Raw genomic sequence first — 21,227 nt, 5'->3', positions numbered from 1 at the left:
CCGCCGCCGGCCGCCGCCGCTGCCTGCGCTGGGCATGTCTCTGGGGCCGGCGGGGCCCCGGCTCCCTCCGCTCCTCGGCTTATGGACGGCGGCAGCGGCAGCAGCAGCGCTAGCAAGCAAGCGAGCAAGCAACCTGCACCAGGACTGCGCGGAGGAGTGGGAGCCCGCGATGCTTTGGCCTCAGTACTTTTCCTTAGCCTGTCTGGCTAACCAGGGCCATTGCTGCCGCCGCTGCTGCTGCTAGACACACAACACACACCAACATCAGGAGGGGGAAAAGTAAGGGAGAGAGGAGAAAAAAAAAAAAAAAATCCCAGGAAGATGGCGCCCACCAAGCCAAGCTTTCAGCAGGATCCTTCCAGGCGAGAACGGTAACACTTTCTCTTTATTGAACCTGCAGCAGCAGCAGCCGCAGCAGCGCCGGGCCGGGCCGGGCCGCCGCCGCCGGGGGCCGGGGCTGGCTGCCATGCCGGGGTGGGGGGACCTGCCGCCGGCACCCGCTGCTCGCACAGCCGGGCACCGGGAGTTCCTCCTAGGGCGTACCGCCAGCCGCACGCACACACACACGCACACAGGCGCGCACACACACACACAGACACACACACACACACACACAGGGCGAGCCGCGCAGCAGCAGCCCCGCTCCGGCAGCCGCACCGCCGCGGCTTGCCGGAGCCGGTGTTTGGCGGGGCGCGTTGGCGAGCGGGCGTGTGTGTGTGTGTGTGTGTGTGTCTGTGTGTGTCTGTGTGTGCGCGGAGGCGGGAGGCCCCCCCGGGCGGCCCCCGCCGCTCGGCGGCCCCGGGGGCGGCGGGGCGCCGCGCCAGGCCCGGCTCGCCGGGCGGAGGGGCCGGCCCCGCCGGTGCGGTTCAAGTGCGGCTAGGCCGGAGCGGGGGGGCCGCGCCGGCAGCTGCGTCCGCAGGGCTGCCCGGCCCGGCCCGGCCCGGCCCCCCCGCTCCGCCGCCGGGCGGGCCGCGGGTGCCGGCGCCCCCCGGGGTGGGCAGAGCGGAGCCGGTGCGCGGGCGGGCGGGCGGTGCGCGGGGCCCGGGGAGGGAGGGAGGCGGGGGCCGGGAGGCGGGGGGGTCGCGCTGCCCCCCGATTGCCTCCCGGCCCGCCGCCTGCCCCGTGTAGTTTTGTTGGGGGAGAGCGCTTGCTATTAATCCGCTCTGCTGGTGACACGAATTGCCCGTAGCGGATTTGTTCTAGTAAAGTGAATCTTTCTAGAAGTGACTGGTAGGAAACAAGAGTACAAGTTCATGTGATGTTACTTTGTGATTCTTACAAAAGTATTCAAAGCTCCATTGCTACACTGCGATGAGATGTATACCCAGAAGGAGAGCAGCCAGAGGGTTTAGGGTGGGCTTCCTCCCTCCCGCCCCCCCTTCAGCGTCACAAGTGAACTTGAGGGTAAGGGGTGAGGAAGGTTCCTGGTTAGTTGTAAAAATGGAAATTAACATTTAGACAGCTTTTAAAAGTAGCTGGATCATGTGTTACTCGGTTTATATTTCACAGCACAAGTAAGTCTGAAAAATATTTAAACAAAAATAAAGTCTGGGGAATCAGGCTTATTTTAATCTTAATTTCAAACTTACATTTTTTAGCATGAGCAGCATTTCTAGTACAACTTCCAAAACCCACAGATTTTATCTAAATAGCTATGCCATTTTTCCTAAGGAAGCAGACTGCCCGGTATCAGAAAACCATACATTTCATATTCGCCACTGAAGTGTTAGTGTGGCTGTGTTAGATGCATTAGTATTAACTGTTGCACTTTGACAAGGCTATATTGATATGTAGCAGAATTTGGAGATACGTGTAATGGGAAAACAGTGCATCCTCAGAAGTCAATGACTTAACTTACCGATTTTCATCTTCAACTATAAATTTTTTTTTTTTAAATCTCCGTTTCAGTGGCTGCAAAGGCATTTCTGCTGTGTTAATAACACTTATAGCAGCAAGCTTTTCTCCTGCAGAGTTCTTTGTTGGAAAAACAATTTGTATCAATAAGTCCTGTCCCCCCCCAACACACAATTCTGCTGACTTCTTTCTGAGAATGGTACTATATTAGTGCGAAGTGTATTTGCCAGGATAGCTTCAGTAATCTCTCCAGCAGAAGCATATTTGTGTGCCATTTTGGGAATTTCTCTGAGATAGGAATCTTGAAGATAGAATTAATTTCTAGGGGAAACTTCATAGCCTGTGCATGAGTGCTTTCTTTATCACCTGTCTCCATTTGGCATTCGGAGAAGGTAAATCAAAGTGCGCGATTTGTTATTCTGCTCCACTTGAGAGCTGAACTAAATAACACTTGGTCTGAAATTCTGATTGAAGTTGTAGGAGGATATACTGTATTTAATTTAATGCCCTTTAATAGCATCTTCTTGTTCAGCTCTGATGCTGTCATTTTAAAGGTTGGATCCGAGTAGTTTTTCCCTGTAGGGAGTGGGAGGAGTAATCATTTCAGGGGAAAAAAGTAGTCTAAATTCCTAGAACACTAATAGCCACAAACTTGGCCTAGTGTCCAAGCAGTTGTTTTTTGCCCTTAGGGTTCACTTTGTTATCACTCTTTACAATGCTCTGAACAGTTTAGGTATAAATATTACATGTAGAAGTTGATGACATTTTTTGTAGCAGAAATAACAGCAATCTGTTTGCTCTTTAAAAAAAAAAAAGTTTTGGAGAAGATCGATCAATGCTTCAATAAACAGGGACTCATGTACATTTTATTAAAAGTTATGTAACGCGCTCCTGCAGTCTTGCATGTCGCTGTTTATTTGAGCTGTCTTTGCACACATCCTTTCAGCTGTGTGCGCCGAGCTATTTGAAATACAGGCGCATATCAGTTACTTAAGGGGTTTTGCAGTCTCTTCTTAGTTACTACTTCAGTAAACTAGTTCTGTGACGATCTCTGTGTGCATTCTTTGTTTAGTCTTCACTTCCACAATATTTAGGTAGATTGTGTTATATTTTTCAAGCGAGAGGTTAGTGATTACAAAACAAATGTAAAAAGTAGTAGTCTCTGATGCAACCAAGCACTTGAATTGTTTTGAAACTTTTTTCAGCCGTTTAGGTTTTTTGAAGAATGTTTGAAAAGTTACACACTTAGATTTGTTTGCTTTTCTTTTAAACTATGAGTGTTAGCAAATTTTACAGTTACAGTAGCAGTTTAGGGTTTTTCAATGGTGTGGATATATAACCAAGAAAATTAAATAGACAGAAGTGTCATGCATATGATATGCCAGCATTGATTTGTAAAGCATATCATAATATCAGAGTGCTATTGGTTTAAAGTGAAAGAGAAAAAAACCTTTATTTTGGCATTTCTTTCTAGAGCATGAGCTTAAACATAGCAGTGATAAATGATGATATGCATTGTCTAACACTTGCTTTTATATAAATAGCTCCAGAAGATTGCTTAAATGATAATCGAAAATATGAAATAGGGTGGCCTTCATATCACAAGGCCAAGGGTCTACAAATGGAAAAACTGAAATAATGAAATATTTCCAAGGCAACAGACTGTCAACAAGAACAGTAATGCATGGGCATATCATAGAGCTACCAGAGAGGATATTAGATCTTATAGCTCTAGAGCCAGGAGTTATAATGACCTTTATTAAATAGAGCCCTCCCACATTACAACAATCTTTCCGATTTCTGATTTATGGATTAGCAGTCATACTACTCTTCATAATTTGAAACATTCTCCCACCATATTTGATTTGCTGCATTTTTCTCCACTGAAATCATACATTATTTAGAGCTTACGTGAGAGTATTGATCAACAAAAGTTACATTACATATTTGCAGTAACTAATGGGATTCTGAATAACAAGGTTTTGTCTGCAGCACTGTTTCTACAGTCTTTACAGCACAACTGTTTTTTTCTTACAAGTTATATCCAGTTAGCTTGTTTTGAACCAATTTAACAGCATTATATTATAATGCTATGTTATAAATAAGTTGTAAATAATGAGAGAGTTTTCTTAATGGATTAATACAGCACCCAGAACCATAGGTATTTTTAAGAGAATATCGGGATATATTGTCAACATCCATCTCCTTTTATTAGCGTCTCACTTGAATTTCGGAGTCTAATATACTGGCACTTTCAAATCACATTTGTTTGAAACTTGGCACACAAGTTGCCAGCCCAGATGGGAATTTTACTGCGAGAGTGATGTAAAACAGTTGTTGAAAATTGACATTCTAGGCATTAGTTTCATCAGCATCCTTCCTAAAAAGTACAATGTTTAAATAAATGTTTGTTTCATAAAATGATCTTTATACCCTCGTTACTGGAAAATGTATTCTAAAATAATAATTTTGAATAACTGATACTGACCATGAAAAGTAACTGTCACCATTTTATTAACATTTTGGGATTGATTCTGCTCCCATTGAGGTCAGTAAGATGAAGCTGTTTTACAAACGTGGCAGAATTTCATTTGATATCAATTAAGTAATTGTTTTTTTAGAATTTAATGTTTTGAGACCGTTTCCTGGAATCTCATCTCCTGTGAATAAACCTTACATTCAGTCGGTCCATCAGATTCATTTTATGTTATTGTCACTAGTAGCTCTCGCAGGTGTAAAAGCACCTCATGTGAGATGAGATTTCAGCATTAGTCACGTTCTTTCAAAATGAATCAAGTGAACTTGTTCTGCAGGATATCAGCCTGGAAATTTGTTTTTATATTTTAAACATAAGATATTTTTAAGGTACATAGCCAAGACTTTGCATTTTCACCCCAGTCATTTATTTCTTTGGTTGGTTTTTTTGTTTGTTTATGCTTAATGTTTGGCCTTTTTTTTTTTTTTTTAAGAAGCTGCCAAAGATTTATGGCCATGAGAGGAAATGTTTTGAAAATTCATTTCATAATAATTGCATTTTTTCAGAAGAGGCAATTTCTTTCTATATGTAATATTTATAAGGCTACTGCATGTTATCTTTAACATACAAAGTCCCATTAGTGCGAATGAGGTGCGTGACTTTTTGTTTAATAGGACTTTGCATAATAAGGACAATTTGTAATAATATTGCATTTTGCTGCATAAGAAGATGTGCCATAGTAAGAATATAATGGTTGCTGCCATGTCTTATATGACTAGGGCATTGTTCTGTGACTAGCTCGAGCAGTAGTTATGCAATGCACAAAGTCCTAGTCAAATGAATAGGACCGTTGTGCCATTGATTTGAACAGGACTTTGAGTAGTAAAAATATTCGTTAATTTTGTATGCTGTAGTAGTATATTACACAGGACAAGGAAGGTACGGTAAGGGTAGGATAGTATTTGTGTCTCTAACTTGGCAGAACTGGACTGTGTCTTTGTGAGAATATTGAGTTCAAGTTGTACTTTAATCTTTAAAAAAGTCCCAAATGAAATTATGCATATAATTAAAGTGTACTACAGAGAATCACAAGCAAGGATAAAGTATTTTTACCATATAATTCAATAGATGTGAATTTGTTCTCGGTGAGATCGCAATGACAAACTTTAACGTACTTAGTGGGAGGAGGAGTAAACTTTGCATCTGTGTATTATTATAAAACGCGAAAGTCTTGAGATTCTCAAGTAAAAATGGAGTGGTCCTTAAGGAGATTCTGATCTCAGCCTGCTGCAGCTAGATACTGAGAGTTATGCCAGCCTTACCTGGCACTCTGCATGCGGGTGAGAGTCAGGTACATTAAAGAACAAGTGATATGTAAGCAAGAATTTGAAACAGATTACCGAAAGCAGAGTTTTGAAGATTTGTTACAGGCTATTTTCACTCGTCGGTCGTATCTTGTCATTTGTCTGTTCTAGGGAACTTCTCACTGATGTCACACAATGTCTGAAGAATACTTTAATATTAATACTGAGTATTTCTGTAGATATGTTTCTTTATATAGCCTAGTGTGCTTCGAAAGGTCTGTAAACACTGTTCTACACATTTTACTGATGAGATAGTTACACCAAAACATTTTTGAGAACTAGCAGAAGTGGCAGAAGATGTCAATGTTAGCGCTAGGAATAGAATTCCAGCCCCCATTTTGACTGTGTATTCAAAGATTACAGTGCCTTCGTTAGAGGGATTTACATTTCTTTTACAGGCAAAACCTCCACTGAAATAAAGTGCTTTCAGAGAATGGCTTGATTGCAATTTAAAATTAGCTGTTAGCTTGATATATAATAGAAGTTCAACGCTTATGTTAAATAATTTAAGTTGAAAAGTACTGTTCCATTACCTGCAGGCATGTTAGGTTTACATATGTATATAGTGAACTTACAGGATATAGTCTGAATAATATGTATGTATGTAATCTACAATAATGTCCCTGGGGCTTGGATTTTCTGAAGAGCCTGTTGGATTTAGGCATCCAACACATACTGCATTTCAGTGAAATATGGGCACCTAAATCCTATAAGCCCCTTTTAAAATACTTGCCTGGGAATTTTGTCTCCAACAGGAATTTAGAACAGGCTTCATTACACATTACATTGTTTTAAACTGAATTTTATTGAGTAATGAATAGTCTTTGAACGGTCATTTTGGATTAAACCCTAAAGGGTTATAGTTTTGCTCGAATTTAGGCACAGAACTAATACATTTATATTGGGGGGGGGGGGGATTTTTTTTCCTCTTGCTTACGCGTCGTGTTTGAAGGTCATGTGCAAATTCACATTTACGATCAGTTTACTCACAGATGAGGCTTATATGAGGTAGATGGCTCAGAATTGTCCTGCCAAAGCTGTAATTCATTTAGCAAAAGTATAACATACCAAATTTTAGAAGAATGCTTGTTAGAAAGACTTTTTTTCTTAGAGATGATGGGAGGCAGAATTCGTTACTTTGTGGGAAAAAATGTAAGTGGGCAGTCTTCACAGATGAAGGCTGAGGTCAATGGAAAGAACTGAGTGACTGAATCTGTACAGTGTTGGCAGCGGGATTAAAAAAGAAAAAAAGTCTTTAAAAGAGAATAGCTGCCACTGGTACTTATCCTTCAACCTTCACAGCTTCAAAAAAAGTAGCTGATTTTATTTGTCTGACTATAGTTAGATGTAGGATTGGCATGTTTGCTTCACCTTTGCATAAATTGCTAACAGTATGGACAGGAGGTTCTCAAAAAAACCTGCACTGTAAAAAAACAAAACTGTTTTCTCTTGGTAAGTAACAAATAGAAGATGAGCATAACAAGAGAAACAAATGCTTTGGGCTAATTTATTTATTCATTCTTTCTGATTTGCTGTTCAGTTTTACAACAAAACTTGCATTTCTTGTGGAAAATCAGAAGTACAGTAATTTTTTTCAACGGCTGAATGAGCTAGATAAATGGTACTCAAGTAGCAGTGTTTGAAGGATCCAAGTAGTTTACTAAAGTATCTTAATTAATTGGATGTTCACTTTAATAGTGAGGTTTCCTGTTTGGAGGCAGTGCTCTGTAACAAGAACATATATTTGATACGTAAATTATATATATGATTTCAGAGGGCCCATTTTTATTCAAGATCTGGTTTTGCTAAACAACTGTTTCGGATTAACAAACAAAAAGAAATAAATGGAGGTGACAGAAAATACAGACTTCAGATGAAAAGCATGATACAAAAGATAAAGCAGATTCCAGATCTTTCAAACATAGATGCTGTTCCTTTTATCAGTCACTCTACTTACACTCAAATTTCGAAACTAAGAGGTGCCGTCTTTCCTTTTATTCCTTTGTTAACAGGAAGAAAAATGCTTCTCTACAGAATTGAGATTTGGAAACTGTTATTCCATGCTTTTTGAGGGCAGTTTTTCAAATTTTGTTTTTGTATCACTTCTCAAGACCAGAATAGGAGGCTGCAGGATGTAGCAAACACTGCAAATCCCCTCTTCTTCCCCCCAAAAATATTTGACATACTGAATGTGCACCTTTAGGAACATCCAGTATTTAGATTCTGGATTTAGGATTCCTTTTGGAGTGGTGATTTTTTTTTTTTACTTGTTTCTTAATGGTTTTGTGATACTACTGCAAAAAAATATTCAAGTCCTATTCATGACTTATTTTTTTCTTGTGGCAATTATCATATATTACAATATTTGTTCAGTTCAAATAGAAACAAAACCCAAAATGATTAAGGGAAAAAGTGTCTTTTAACTGACAGAGAATGGCAAAATACTCCACCCGAAAAGGAAAATTAGAATTCTTCTGGATTTATTCTGCTTGTTACTAATTGTGAGGAAAACTTTAAAAGATTTTCCACTGACTTGTCTACATGCATACTGCAAAGTGTAGCCATATGTTGTATGTTAGATAGACACAGTATATGTATTTGCTTGAAAGGAAATAATGCTAGTTGATTGTCTTCAGCAAGCTATAAATGTCTTACTTTAGATAAAGTTAAATGTAAATACATGCATTGGAATGGCGATTTTTTTTCCTCTAATGCTGTGAGGGAAAAGTAGGCTCATCCCTTTTTTTGCACATTTTTATTGTTCTGTGTAAATGTAATTTGTTAATCCTGTGAAATTTGTCATAGATAAATTTGCTTGGATTATCTTGTCACCACCGTATCTGCATTCTTTTGTTCATTGCTTATTCATAATTTAACAGTCTGGCAGTGAGCCTTTTTGGGATGCTCACAAAAGATATATGACCTCTACCAGCTGCTACTATAACCTGCAGAATGCACAGCAAGACATTAGAAACGTGAGGATTCCTCTACTGATTAAAGTGCTCTTCATTTAAACAGTCTGTTCATAAGAATCTCAGGAATCTTTGTGGATAGCAGTTTTGATTTTTCTTTTCTCACAAAATTAGTTCTAACATTTTTTTTTTTTCCCGAGTGGGAAAACTAACATTGAATCTTAAGATGGTGGTGCTTTGCTTTCAGATGGACTAATGGAAATTAAATCCCTCATTATATATGCATATGTATACACAAGTGTGCATGTGCATATACACATTTGCATATATCTCCACCTATCTCTTACCTATGCGTGTGTGTGTATATATATGTGTGTGTATATATATATATATATATATATGTATTTCCTGCAATTTTAACGTGGGAGAAATTAGTGCCCATGTGTATTTTAAAAACTAACTCTTCTGTTAGGATATTTTTCAGCACATATTATTATCCAGTACTAAGTTGCAGAAGAGTTGTCTGATTTAACCCTGCTTTAGCCCCGGCATCTTACAGATTGTATTGTGTAAATACTCAATATTACACAGTACATGAAAGACATTAAATAGAATGTTACTTGAAGTGTAACAACATTTTAGATTTTCATTATTCTCCCGACTCAGTTTAGCATATAAATTTTTTCCCCTTTTTACTTTTTTTCTTCTTATCTGCAGATCAGCTTGTGAGTAATGGCTAGTTTTTACCTCCCCTTTGTGCTGGCACATGATTATAGTTCAAAATAATTCATTGCTAATCCATGCAGTATTGGTTCATCTCCATCACTCTGTTTTGTGATTAGAGCCTCAGGCCTGTAAGAACATCCTTCTGCACAGTTTTCTATCCTGATTTTCTTTGACTGCAACCCATTTTTTAAATAGTTCTGTCATTACTGTTCACCTACCAGTCTTTTTGCATTTTTCAAAAATGTATCAATTACAAGAAATTAATATTTTGGTGGGTTTATTTTTCAAGGGGTTATGAAAAATATTTGTTTTCCACTGTAGTAAGTCTCCAGCAGTGGTATATATAGGTCTTGGTTCATCTCAGCCGATGATGGAAATCTGACTTGAGTTTCTCATTTTTCCCTAGCAGTCTGAATTTCCTGTGTACATTACATTACATTACATTGGGCGCCTCAAGAAGTCCAGGATCTTAAAAAGAAACACCGTGTCTTTTTGAAGCAGACTGTAGTAGAATAGTAATTACAGTTTTGTCATTTTTAACACAACATTTCAAACAGGGCTGGTGTAAAATAAAGCTGATGGAGGAACTTTTAAAATATATAGGGCCTTGTCCTATGATCACTCTGGGTGAAGTCATTGTTTATTGGGTCAGATATGAAGTGATATGACGTTAGAGCTGGGTTTATATGACATAATGATATCGTACCTTGATCAGATTTAAATTTAATATTTCCAGATTATGAAGCAAATCCATCATTTTATTTCACATCAAATAATGCTAGTTTTATGAGAAGGTCATCTAAAAGATTTTTCAAGACTTTGTTTCAGCATTGAGTAGTCCTGTGTTCCTTTTAATAATTACTTTCATCTCATTGTAGCCGTGTGTTTGAAAGTGTAGGTCAATAAGGATGATCGCATTCAGAATTTCATGATCTGTGTAGTGGAACAAATTGAAAGCAAAGCCTGTATCAATCACTGTGAAGGGAGGGTTAATTGTTACTGCTTCTCAAGCCTCTGGACAGATAAACCAGTAATGAAATACTTATTGCTCTGATATGTGAATGGTTAAGGATGAAACAATGGAAACAGAAGCAGTCTTCAAAGATAACCAAAAAAAAAGCAAAGAAAAAAGAATAATCTGGACTAAAGTAAGATACTGTATATGCTGTGTATTAACATTTTAAAAGTAATTTTTTTCATCTAATTTAGCTTTCTAGTAATGATGTAAGACAGCAGAATGTATTAGGTTTCTAAAGTGAATATAAAATATGAATTTAAAAGCTTTTATTATGCAAACAATTTAAAATGGTTTACATGAAGTCTGGACCTTAGGTAAAAGTAACATTTCTAGCATTAAGTGTTTTCTTTTCTTTTCTTTGTTTTTAATTTGTGGTACCGTTGAGTGTTTTTTTTTTTTTTCCTTTCTTTAAAAGCACAGCTGTATTTACTAAATCGAGTATGTTTTGTTTTCTTGTGAAGTCATTTTAAAGCATTTTGTCTACAGCCAACCAGGACTCTAAGGGAATGTTTAAAGATAGAAGCAGCAAAATAAATATGAGTGCAAAAACAAATTATGATATTACAGTAAACATTTAACTGTTTCTAGAATGTGAACTTAACATTTTAAACATCTGTTAGTTACTTATATGTTGAAATATATGCAAAAATATTTAGCCAAATTGAAGTCTTAGGCCCATGACAATCATCTCAACACAGTGGGTAGTTCTGAAAATTAATGAGAATGATAATACTGTAAAGACTGTTCCAGAGTTTGCCCAAATTCATTATCTAAGACTCTTGTTAAGAACATCTCAAAGAATTTTAACCAGGAAAATATATTAATGGTTCAAAAGCATTTTTCAAAACCATGATTTATAAGAGTATAATGGAATTATATATGCAAGAGCTATAGTTAGAAACACAAATAACGCAGGAGCAGCACATTATGAAGGAACATTTTCCAATAGCTAGGGTACTTGGCTTTGATTTTGTCCATAGGTGTCAAGCTTTCCTTATTGATTTATATTTTAGGATGGAGGAAATGAAAAAGTGAAGGCAACTTACAAAAAAATATATTTTTGACTCTTTGTTAGTTACTTAATGAGGCCTATAGCTGCTTAAAAGCTAAGTAAAGTAATTAATAATTTTAGAACTGGTGTAAACGTCTTTTAGACAATCAAAAAACACTTTTAGGAGGAAGGGTGATGAGACACATCTTTAGATTTCTCTTCAGAATGTTAAGAATTTCCTGTTGCCTGTTTCCTGATGGGATTGACGCAGCTGTGTATCATATGGAACGAAAGAGGAAACGAGTGCCTGACTTTGTTTTACCCAAGTCCTTTATTTAAGAAAATGTATGTGTTGATTTTGCCTTTTTTTTAACAGATCACTGCTATGAATGCTATACACAAAATTATCCAAGTGGGAGCTAATTATAATTAATTTATCTATTTTCTAAGGGACAGACAATTTTAAGAACTAAAGTATATTAGTTAAGAATATTTTTTTTTCTTCCTTTTTTTCCTGTGTGCAATAAAAAAGAAAGCAGAATGCTTGGAAGATTACTATGTCATTTCCATTTGTATTTTCAGAAGTCATTGATAGATAGAAGTGTGTGTGAGTATGTGTATGTGCATGTGTAATCGTTGGAAAACAAATCAGTTAATAGAGTTTCTTCCTCATTTTGGCTGTGCAATCTGTAGCACATCTACAAAACAGTTTTCATGGGAGAAGTGAATGCAAAATAGAGAGGAATGGGAGGATTCAAAATGCTTTTTAAACAGTAATTTTGATCTAGACTGTCCCACTTCATGTACAGATTCTTTGAAGAGAATTTAGGATGGGAAACTATTAATTAAATTTTTTCAGTAATTTCTTTCTATAGTGAGAGAAAGCTTAGCAGAAGGCGGCTAACCTGGTTAACTGATATGGGAATGCGTGAGGAAAAGGAGATGGAGATCCACAGCAATGAGGCCACCCTTCTACTTGTAGCCCAGATTCTGGTAGAGTCGGGACCTGTGTCTCATAAAGTTGTGTAATACTCAGTTCCAGTTGGAATTCATACTGCCGCAAACATATTAACTTCGGCTCAGAAGGCTGTATAAGGCAAATTCAGTTGCTATGCAAAAAGCCCTGGGCATTGCAATCACATGAGTAAAGCAGCTTCTTAGCACCATACTATAGCCATATGCTACAAAAGCAGAAGCAAACACAAATGCAGAGTGCATTACAGTGATGGGCAGTAGTGCTAAGGGCATGTTAAAAGGCAGAGCAGAGGCATATGCAACTAAGTGGGGTGATCCCATTGGGTTGCTTCTGAGACTGTCTGTCCATGCAAGATACAGACTTCTAAATCGTTATGCGAATTGCGCTTTAAATCTTAAGTTACGATCCTCTCAACCTGTCAGTCAGATGTGAAAACAGTTGACCATGTCCCTGTTCTTTTTGCCCTGTGACTTCTTGGCAAATGTCCTCTTTCTGCTGTCTTTGAGTACTTTGATCACTTCTTCAGTGCATCCTTTGGAGGATCTTTCTCATTCACTATCCAGCTTTGTGTGGGAGTTCTGTAACGCGTTGTCTCTCAGCCGCCCCCTTTTTTCCCCTCATTCTGCTCTTTATCTTTGCATAATCCTATGTGGAAACACAATTCAAGTATCATCTCTTTGCAGATGATTCATAGGCTCATGGTATTTCTATCTCAATGAAAATGTAGTCTTGCTTCTCTGTCATCTCCTCCTTTATTGCCTAGCTTAGACTCCCTTCGTCAAAACAGATCTCCTAGAGTTCTTTCCAAGCTCTCCATCTACTTTTCAGGATGACACTGCTATATTGCCTGTTAGGACAGGTCTGTAATTTGGCAGTCTCACTGATACAGACCTCTCCCTCATAGCTTAGCAATTAAAAAGGCAAGGAGAGTATTTGGTATTGGTAGGAAAGAAATAGAAAAACAAACAGAAAACATGACCATTGATATAATTAGGCCAATCCATAAATCCACAGTTTGTGCAGTCTATGTATTGTGTGTACTTCCGTTATCATAATTTCAAAAAGGTACTGTCGTTTGAGAGAAGGGCATGAAGGCTGATGAGATATATGGAAGGAGTTTTGTCAGAGGAAAAGTTAAATAAAGTAAAATACTTCATCTTGGAAAAGAGATGACTGAGGGAAATTGGCTATAACATCATGCAAAGCCTCAAGAAGGCAATCAGGGAACAATTATTCATTAACTCTAATATTATGAGAACAAGGAAACATCCTGTATAATTCTCAGGAAACAGTTTTAAAACATTTAACAGAAATTGGTTTTTTGTTTTTGTTGTTTTGGGAGCTTTTTTGTGTGTTCCCTCTCTCCTCCCCAACAAAACATGCAATTGAATAATGGAATTCCTTGCCAAAGGGTGTTTTAGAGGTCAAAATATGAACAGGTTCAAAAATGGATCAGGCATTACTCTCTTATGTCTCTGAGGAGCTGTTAAATGTGACAGTGATGATGCACCTCAACTTCAGGAAGTTTTTACACAGCTGACTGCTGGATGCTGACATAGGATATCATGGAAAGGAACACTCTTTCTGTGCTGTATTTCTTTTACTGACCTAGTATAACTGTTCTGTTTTGTTCTTAAGTTCTTTGCATTCAGACTACATCTAAGTCTTGCAGGCTTTTTCTGCCTCACATCCCTGCTCTTTGTGTTTTCCTGCCTACTCTTCAGTTAAATGCTCATCCTCGCTACTATTGAAGATTATTCTTTCTCCAGTCATATCTGTCCAGAATCCTCTTAGAGAGATCATTTTCAGAGCAACAGACTGTCACTCTAACCATGTCTTTTTATATCCCAACTGGCCTTCCTCTCTGGTGAATGAAATATTAGTAAGTTGCCCTAAGTTCAAAACCTTCTTCACCCATCTGTGTCTTACTGTTTCTCTTTGTCAAGGTTTCCCTTCAAGTTACAAGACCAGCCCTGTCGCCCATTTACTATATTTGCAAACATGCATTTGTTTGATACCTTATGCTTGGACTAATACTCCTTCGTAACCTCACGTTTTGAGTTCATCTCTCTTCCCAAGATGTTCCTTACCTGAAATGCCTACAAAAGCGTGACACCATCATGCTACTTATAACAAGGTATTACTTCTTGTGATGCTAGCTGCTGTTGCCTTATTGCTTCTAAATAGTTTCCTGTCTCTTATCTGATACTTGCACTGTAAGATTTTGGGGGCTAGGGACAGGGTTTTTGTCCTTTGTCACTTGGTTATCTAGTGGATGTGCGAGTACTACAGTTACTGCTGCTAACCTGAATATTTTTGTCAATAAAAACAATATTTCATGTATTACCAATCTTTACTTTTCTGTGTGCTTGGTTGATCTAGGGTACTAATTGCCTGTAAGAGGAAGTGTTGTCTTTTAAGTGGGTTGGGGTGTGGAAAACTTTTATGAGTTTCAGAGGAGATGGGACAAATTAATGGCTGAGAAATCCACTGAATGTTACTCAATACATACCTATTTGAGGAAGTACCTGTACTGAAAATGATTGGAGACTGTGGGTGCATATCATATATACCGTCACTGTTTTTCTGTTGTTCCTTGCAACTGCTTTTGGGATTGTTGGAAATGGGATACAGGAAACATTGGTCTGACCCAGTACGCCTGTTCCTACATCGTTGTGTAGGATGTTCCTGGAAGCTGTAGCAAGTCTCTTTGGTGATTCTCTCTCTTAGAAAACTGTTGGAGAAAATGGCCTCAGCTAAGTAGTTTTGGCTAGTACTATTTTCAGCACATTTCGTGAATGGAACTGAGATGTGTCACAGCTTAATTACACTGCTCCATGGCTTTGTCTCATGTTGATATGACTAAGAAAGGCCTTATTGGGACTGTATGGACAAGGTGCCATATGATGCCTTGGGGGAAAAAAAAAAAAACAAACGAGTCCCTGCTTTGAAGAGTTCATAATTTTAATTGCTGTTTATTTTTCATTTGTTGGAAAGGGTTTTCTGTAACATGCTAGTTAATTTTACACTCATTTTTGAAGTTTGATTTTTTTACTATCAAGCAAAGTGCATATTAAACAGGTTGAATTCAGTAAAATTAAATGCTTGGATATTACTTTGCTTGGTGAAACCCCAATGGCATAAAATTAATTGCGGTGATGACTTGGACATTGCAATGAACACATGTGAACATCCATGTGTATTATACTTTTAAACTGGGATGCAAACTATTTTATACATGCTAACAGTAAACAAAACCAACTAGTAGTGAGATGGACATTAGTTTAAAGGGCATATAGTTGAAGTATATATTGATAACTTTTGTCAAAGGTATGTAATATCAGTCCCTGTATAATTCCTGTATTTATGTAATTTTTGGAGAAAGAACTGGTTCATAATAACTGCTTTCATAAATATGTAAGTTTGCATACTAGCAGAGATAGGTTATTGTGTGTAAATTTAATTAATTATTACATAAGTATTTGAAGTCACATTTTGCTGTTTTATCAGTGTTGACTTGGCACTATTAGAAAGGCTTCAGATTTATTGAGGTAGCAGCAGGTATACAGTTTGCACTTTGTAAGTTCCTCTAGCTTGAAGTAATTCCTCTCACGTTGATTTAAGGAAAGGGAGGCAAAAAGAAATTGATTGTGGAATGCTGTTCATCAGAAGGTTGATATCCATACCTAATTGTATCATGAAGATCTGATAAGTAGATCTTGAATCAGGAGGAGAGATTTGGAGAGTTCCAGGAGGGGAAATTGAACTCGGATGGCCACATTTCCTAGGACCTTGAGTGGGAAAATGGTGTTGGTGTTCTCAAAAACCATTGTACTAATATCACTGTGTAGACTTCTGAATGAGCTAAATACAACTCAGAAGCCTAAAGGAATGTTTTGGAAGGAGAGTGAAAGGAAGCTTGATATGTTCCACAGTGTATTTGGAAGAGGAGGAAACACCCTGATTTATTTTCAGGTTTGAATGTGTATCACGGTCTTGGACAGAGCCTGGATTTACTGTATGATGTCATGAGAGGCTTAGGCTGTAACTTGCTCCAAATCACAGAACAGCTGAGGTTGGCAGGGACCTCTGGATATCATCTAGTCCAACCCCCCCTGCTGAAGCAGGGGGTCAGCTAGAGCAGGTTGTCCAGGACTGTGTCCAGTTAGGTTTTGAATATCTCCATGGATGGAGAATCAACAATGTCACTGACCAACTTGTAGTGTTTGATCACCTCATGACAAAAAAGGCTTTCCTAATGTTTAATTGGAGTTTTCTGCATTTCAGCTTGTGTCTTTGCCTCTTGTCCTACAACTGTACACCTCTGCAAAGGGTCTGACTCCATCTTCTTTGTAATGTTCCATTAGATAGCTGTAGAGAGAAATGAGAGCTCTCTTTCACCTGCTGTTTTTACACCTGAACAAGCCCAGTTCTCTCAGCCTCTCCTGGTGCATTATGTAGTGGGGTCCTCTATGTATCTTGGTGGCTTTCTGCAGTGGCTTGCTCCAGTGTGTCCCTGTATTTCTTGTACTTGAGAGGCCCAAACTGGACTCAGTACTCCTTTGTGTTCAGTTTTGGGGCCCTCACTACAAGAAGGACATCGAGGTGCTGGAGCGTGTCCAAAGAAGGGCAACAAAGTTGATGAAGGGTCTAGAGAGCAAGTCTTATGAGGAGCAGCTGAGGGAACTGGGGTTGTTTAGTCTGGAGAAAAGGAGACTGAGGGGAGACCTTATTGCTCTCTCCAACTACCTGAAAGGAGGTTGTAGTGAGGTGCGGGTTGGCCTCTTCTCCCTAGTAACAAGTGACAGGATGAGAGGAAATGGCCTCAAGCTGTGCCAGGGGAAGTTTAGGTTGAATATTAGGAAAAACTTCTTCACCGGAAGGCTAGTCAGGCATTGGAACAGGCTGCCCAGGGAAGTGGTTGAGTCTCTATCCCTGAAGGTATTTAAAAGAAGGGTAGATGTGATGCTTAGGGACGTGGTTTAGTGGTGGACTTGGCAGTGCTAGGTTAACGGTTGGACTTGATGATCTTAAGGGTCTTTTCCAACCTTAACGATTCTATGATTCTATGATGCAATCTCACAAGTGTTGGAAAGAGAGGAGCACCTGCTGTGTACAGTCTAGTTAATATAGCTCAGTATGTGGTTGGCCGCCTTTGCTGCCAGGCTACACACTGATAAGGTTCACCACAGCCCTGAGATCTGAGGTTTCTTGTCGAGTAGACTAACTCTGAAATTGTAGAGTCTTCCAATAGGAAACACTAATTTTATGGATGTTAGTGGAATATAGTCAATTTAAATGTGAACTTTGCAACAAAAATGTTAAGGGCAGGTCAGTAACAGCAGTGATTTTGGGTGGCTGAACAAACCCTGTTTAAAGGATACACCACAGCAGATGATCAATCTTCAGCTGTGATCAAGTTTGTTATATGTGATACTGAATATTGTGATTCGGGAATTGTATATTGAGTTTAAGGGATAGAAAATCACCTGCAGTGAAACAGTGGGAGCCAACATCTAGGACAGAAAGATTGAATCAGATTCTTTTAAAATGTTGGGGACCATAATAGATACTAAGATTATGGCTGTAGCACAGTCCATAGGTAATGAGCATCAGTTATTTTCTAGTGGGAAAAATCCCAGGAAGTTACTAATCAGGAGTCTTGTTTTATATCCAAAATGGTGCAAAACTGTTCTGGGAACTGTTCAATTCTGTTTGTTCCTCTTATATTTAACATTGTGGACAGGATTAATCAGAAATGGAAGCATGCTACGTTCATTAGCATCAGTGGTTCAGGCTGAAAGAAGTGTCTGCATTTTTTTTTTTAATTCCTTGTAAGATGTGCCTTGAGCGTCAATAGGTCTCCTGCCACTTGAGATTTTTTTTATAGTTACTACATGTATATCCCTAGGTATTCTGGAAGAAACCAAGGAAGTCAGTTCTATATCGTAGGCGATAGGTAATTTAACATAAGTGAGAATTTCTCAGAGGTCCACTGACAGTGGATCTCGATAAAGGAGATGCTGGAAATGGACAATTAACAGTAGGAAGAAAAGTTTTACTTCCATAAGAAATGGGTACATGAGAAAACTGCAAATAACTTTTAAAAACTCATGAAAGTTGCAGCTACTGGCATTTGGGTTAGCTATATCTGATGTGTCTTTAAGAGATATGCGATGCTTCAAGAATGGAAAAATAGAATTAAATATTAAAATTTCCCTTCATGGTGCAGGAATGTTTTAAATCACATTGGCAGTATAGAAATGCACAAAATAAAGTGGAGTGGATGAATAATTTTTAACAACTGCTTCCGGACATTAAAAAAAGAGCTCCTGTGAACATCCTGCACTTCAAAGCCTGATTTTTCAACCAGTGTTGCAGCTCATGTTGGTGCCTATTATTGACCTGGAAACAGTATTACAGGAAAAGAAATCCTTTTTGTGTGGGAGCAGCAAGCTGCTGAAGAAATGCTTACTGCTTAAATGGGCAGTGTAGAGTCTCAAACATTATTTATAAGGGGACCATTTTGTTCTTGAGATGGATCATAAAGGATTACACTGGCTGCAGAACATGGAAGACCACTACTCATATAATTAGCACTGTTTTACTCTGCAGTCATATGATCTCATTTTTCAGCATAAAACATGTTACAACACTTGCTTGCATGTCTGGTGCTTGTTTCTGTCCTTACAGTTGAAGCACTGTGCATGTGTGTGGGAGGGCAGAGGGCTGAAAAGAAAGAACGAAAGCAATTCTCAGGGCAAGCTGACCTTGGTGAATAAGGAAATGTCTTCATGAAGAAGAGGCAGTGTTTACTAAGGTACTGAACTTCTTTATTTGTGGAGCAGAGGGTCCCAAATGGAATCCCTGAGGTGAAGAGTTGTCTTCTTCTAAGTAAAAGTATTATGGAGTTATTACAGAGTTGTCCAGAGCTGCACAGCTTTTTCAAGAAGGACCAGATCAGAGGTACTGAAAATTTATTCCTGTAACATGATGGTTGAATTGAGGGTAGAAAGGGAAGGTCTTCTGATCTGCGGAAGGAAAGAAAGAAAGGAGTGTTAGTCAGTGGGGGTAGCATTTTGCCTGGAAATCTTTTTAGCCTCTGGGTGGAATTATTCAGGGCTGTATATGGTGTGGACTCTCCTCCTCACTTCTCCTCTTGATCCCATGAGCAAAATATATGCAATTTATCATGACAAAGGCATATCTGGCCATGCAGTGAGAGTGCACATGTGCTTCAGGTCAAAGCTCAGGGGCTGTGTGCCTGTCTCTGTATGTGACAAGATGGGGCACATTAAGTGACCAGTGCGGGGATCTACTTATTGCTTTCCGTGTTCTTAAGGAACCCCAGACATGGACAAGGACAAGGTTGTAGGTCAGTTGAATGATTTGGTGAACTTGATTGCTGTCCAAATATTGGACACTCTAAGCTCTCTTATTAATGAAGGTGAAGGCAGGAGGCAAGATTGGACTTACTACATTTTATCACAAAAGTATTCATTTGTAAAAAAATGGAAACGAGGATTTGTGAAGTACTGCTTGTTTCTCCATCAAAGCAGCTGGACAGAAGAAGGTGCGGGTGGCTGACCAGGAGTTACTCTAGGAAGCAGAAGCAGGACAGAGTGCAAACAGGAGACCAGGCCTTGAACACTCATTGATGTCCAGCAGTTGGTGGTTTATAGATGTTACTTTTCACTTTGGAAGGTAAAATATACTATAATCAAAAGCTGTAATAAGCACCTTTAAAAAGAAAAGAAAATTGGTGTGCTTTCATGCTTTTTATGATTTCATGCTTTTCATGGCTTTTAAATTGGAGGGAGAAACCTGAACTCTCTTACAGGCGGACATTACAGGCCCAGCTCCCTGTTTGTAAATAGAAGTGTATCATGCAGGGCGGCACACAACATAGTACTAGTTTTATTTCATTTATAAAATTATTTGACATCAGAGTAAACTAAAATGATAATGAGGTTTCACCTATGTAGATACCTCGTCTGAACAGGTATTTTTAATTTATTTCCTTAGTCAAATGCTGGTGATGGTGAAGACAATGGCAGTATTCCCATTGACCTCAATGGGATCAGATTTTATCCTTCTTTCACTGATAAACTTGGAAACATTGGACAGAGGAGGTAGGCTTGATGTAATAATAATAATAATCATCATCATCATCGGACATGCTAGGAGTTGTCGATCTTTGCACTTCCTCTTGAAAACTATGAGATGGTAGCTGCAGGCAATGGCACAGAGCCCGTTAAACTGAAGCCTTCTTTAACAACAGAATAGGTGTTTTAAAAAATCTTGATATGGATTTAGAGAACACTGAAACTGCTTTATAGCATTTAAAATATGTGGAAGCTATCAAGCTGCTGGAAACTTTCTGCAAGAAACAATAGATTCGTCATTAAAATGACACTGCACAAACCACTCAATAAAGTGCTAATAAGATATTAGAAAGTGTGCCTTGTAATAATACCTGAGATACACCTCTCTTAATGAGATTGTTTTAAGATCAAATATTGACAGATACGTTTTAAACAGTGTTTGAAATTATGTCAAACTTGAAACTTATTGCCCCTGGAGAGCTCTTAAAAACTTTTTTTCTAGCAAACTCTTTGTTAGTATAAAGTAATGGATTCTGAGAGATGAAATTTGAGTATTTAATCAAGAGAAAATCTCATTTTTGCGTAGGGCCAGCAGCTTTAAAACCATAAAATTTTGAATGCTTAGAATTGAGTTTTAACTCTATGGTGTGATTCAGTAAAAAAAAGTAGTTGTCACTGTACATTTCACCACATCAGAATTTTTAAGATAGTGTCATCAGCTGCCTAGCTGACACATGTAAGGTGTTAATTGACTTTATTTATTTGAGTTCTTATTGAACTATGGATCATTATTTGTCCACAGAGA

At 38.6% G+C, this 21,227-nt stretch overlaps 1 protein-coding gene across 6 annotated transcripts in view; it reads left to right on the top strand.

The window, feature by feature from the left end:
• Positions 1 to 321: 321 nt before the first annotated feature.
• NPAS3 (neuronal PAS domain protein 3) overlaps positions 322 to 21,227 on the top strand; it is a gene marked incomplete at both ends in the record, with an annotated part of 624,151 nt that continues 603,245 nt past the window's right edge. For all 6 annotated transcript variants that reach the window (XM_082317264.1, XM_082317265.1, XM_082317263.1 and 3 more), the window contains one exon: positions 322 to 371. In XM_082317264.1, coding sequence (XP_082173390.1) covers positions 322 to 371 — 50 coding nt within the window. The remainder of the gene's footprint in view (positions 372 to 21,227) is intronic.

This window comes from Platalea leucorodia, assembly GCF_965183815.1.
Source record: "Platalea leucorodia genome assembly, chromosome: 7".
In the NCBI taxonomy this organism is placed as follows: domain Eukaryota; kingdom Metazoa; phylum Chordata; class Aves; order Pelecaniformes; family Threskiornithidae; genus Platalea; species Platalea leucorodia.
The sequence above is the reverse complement of the archived record's forward strand: the minus strand, read 5'-3'. Positions and strand labels throughout refer to the sequence as shown.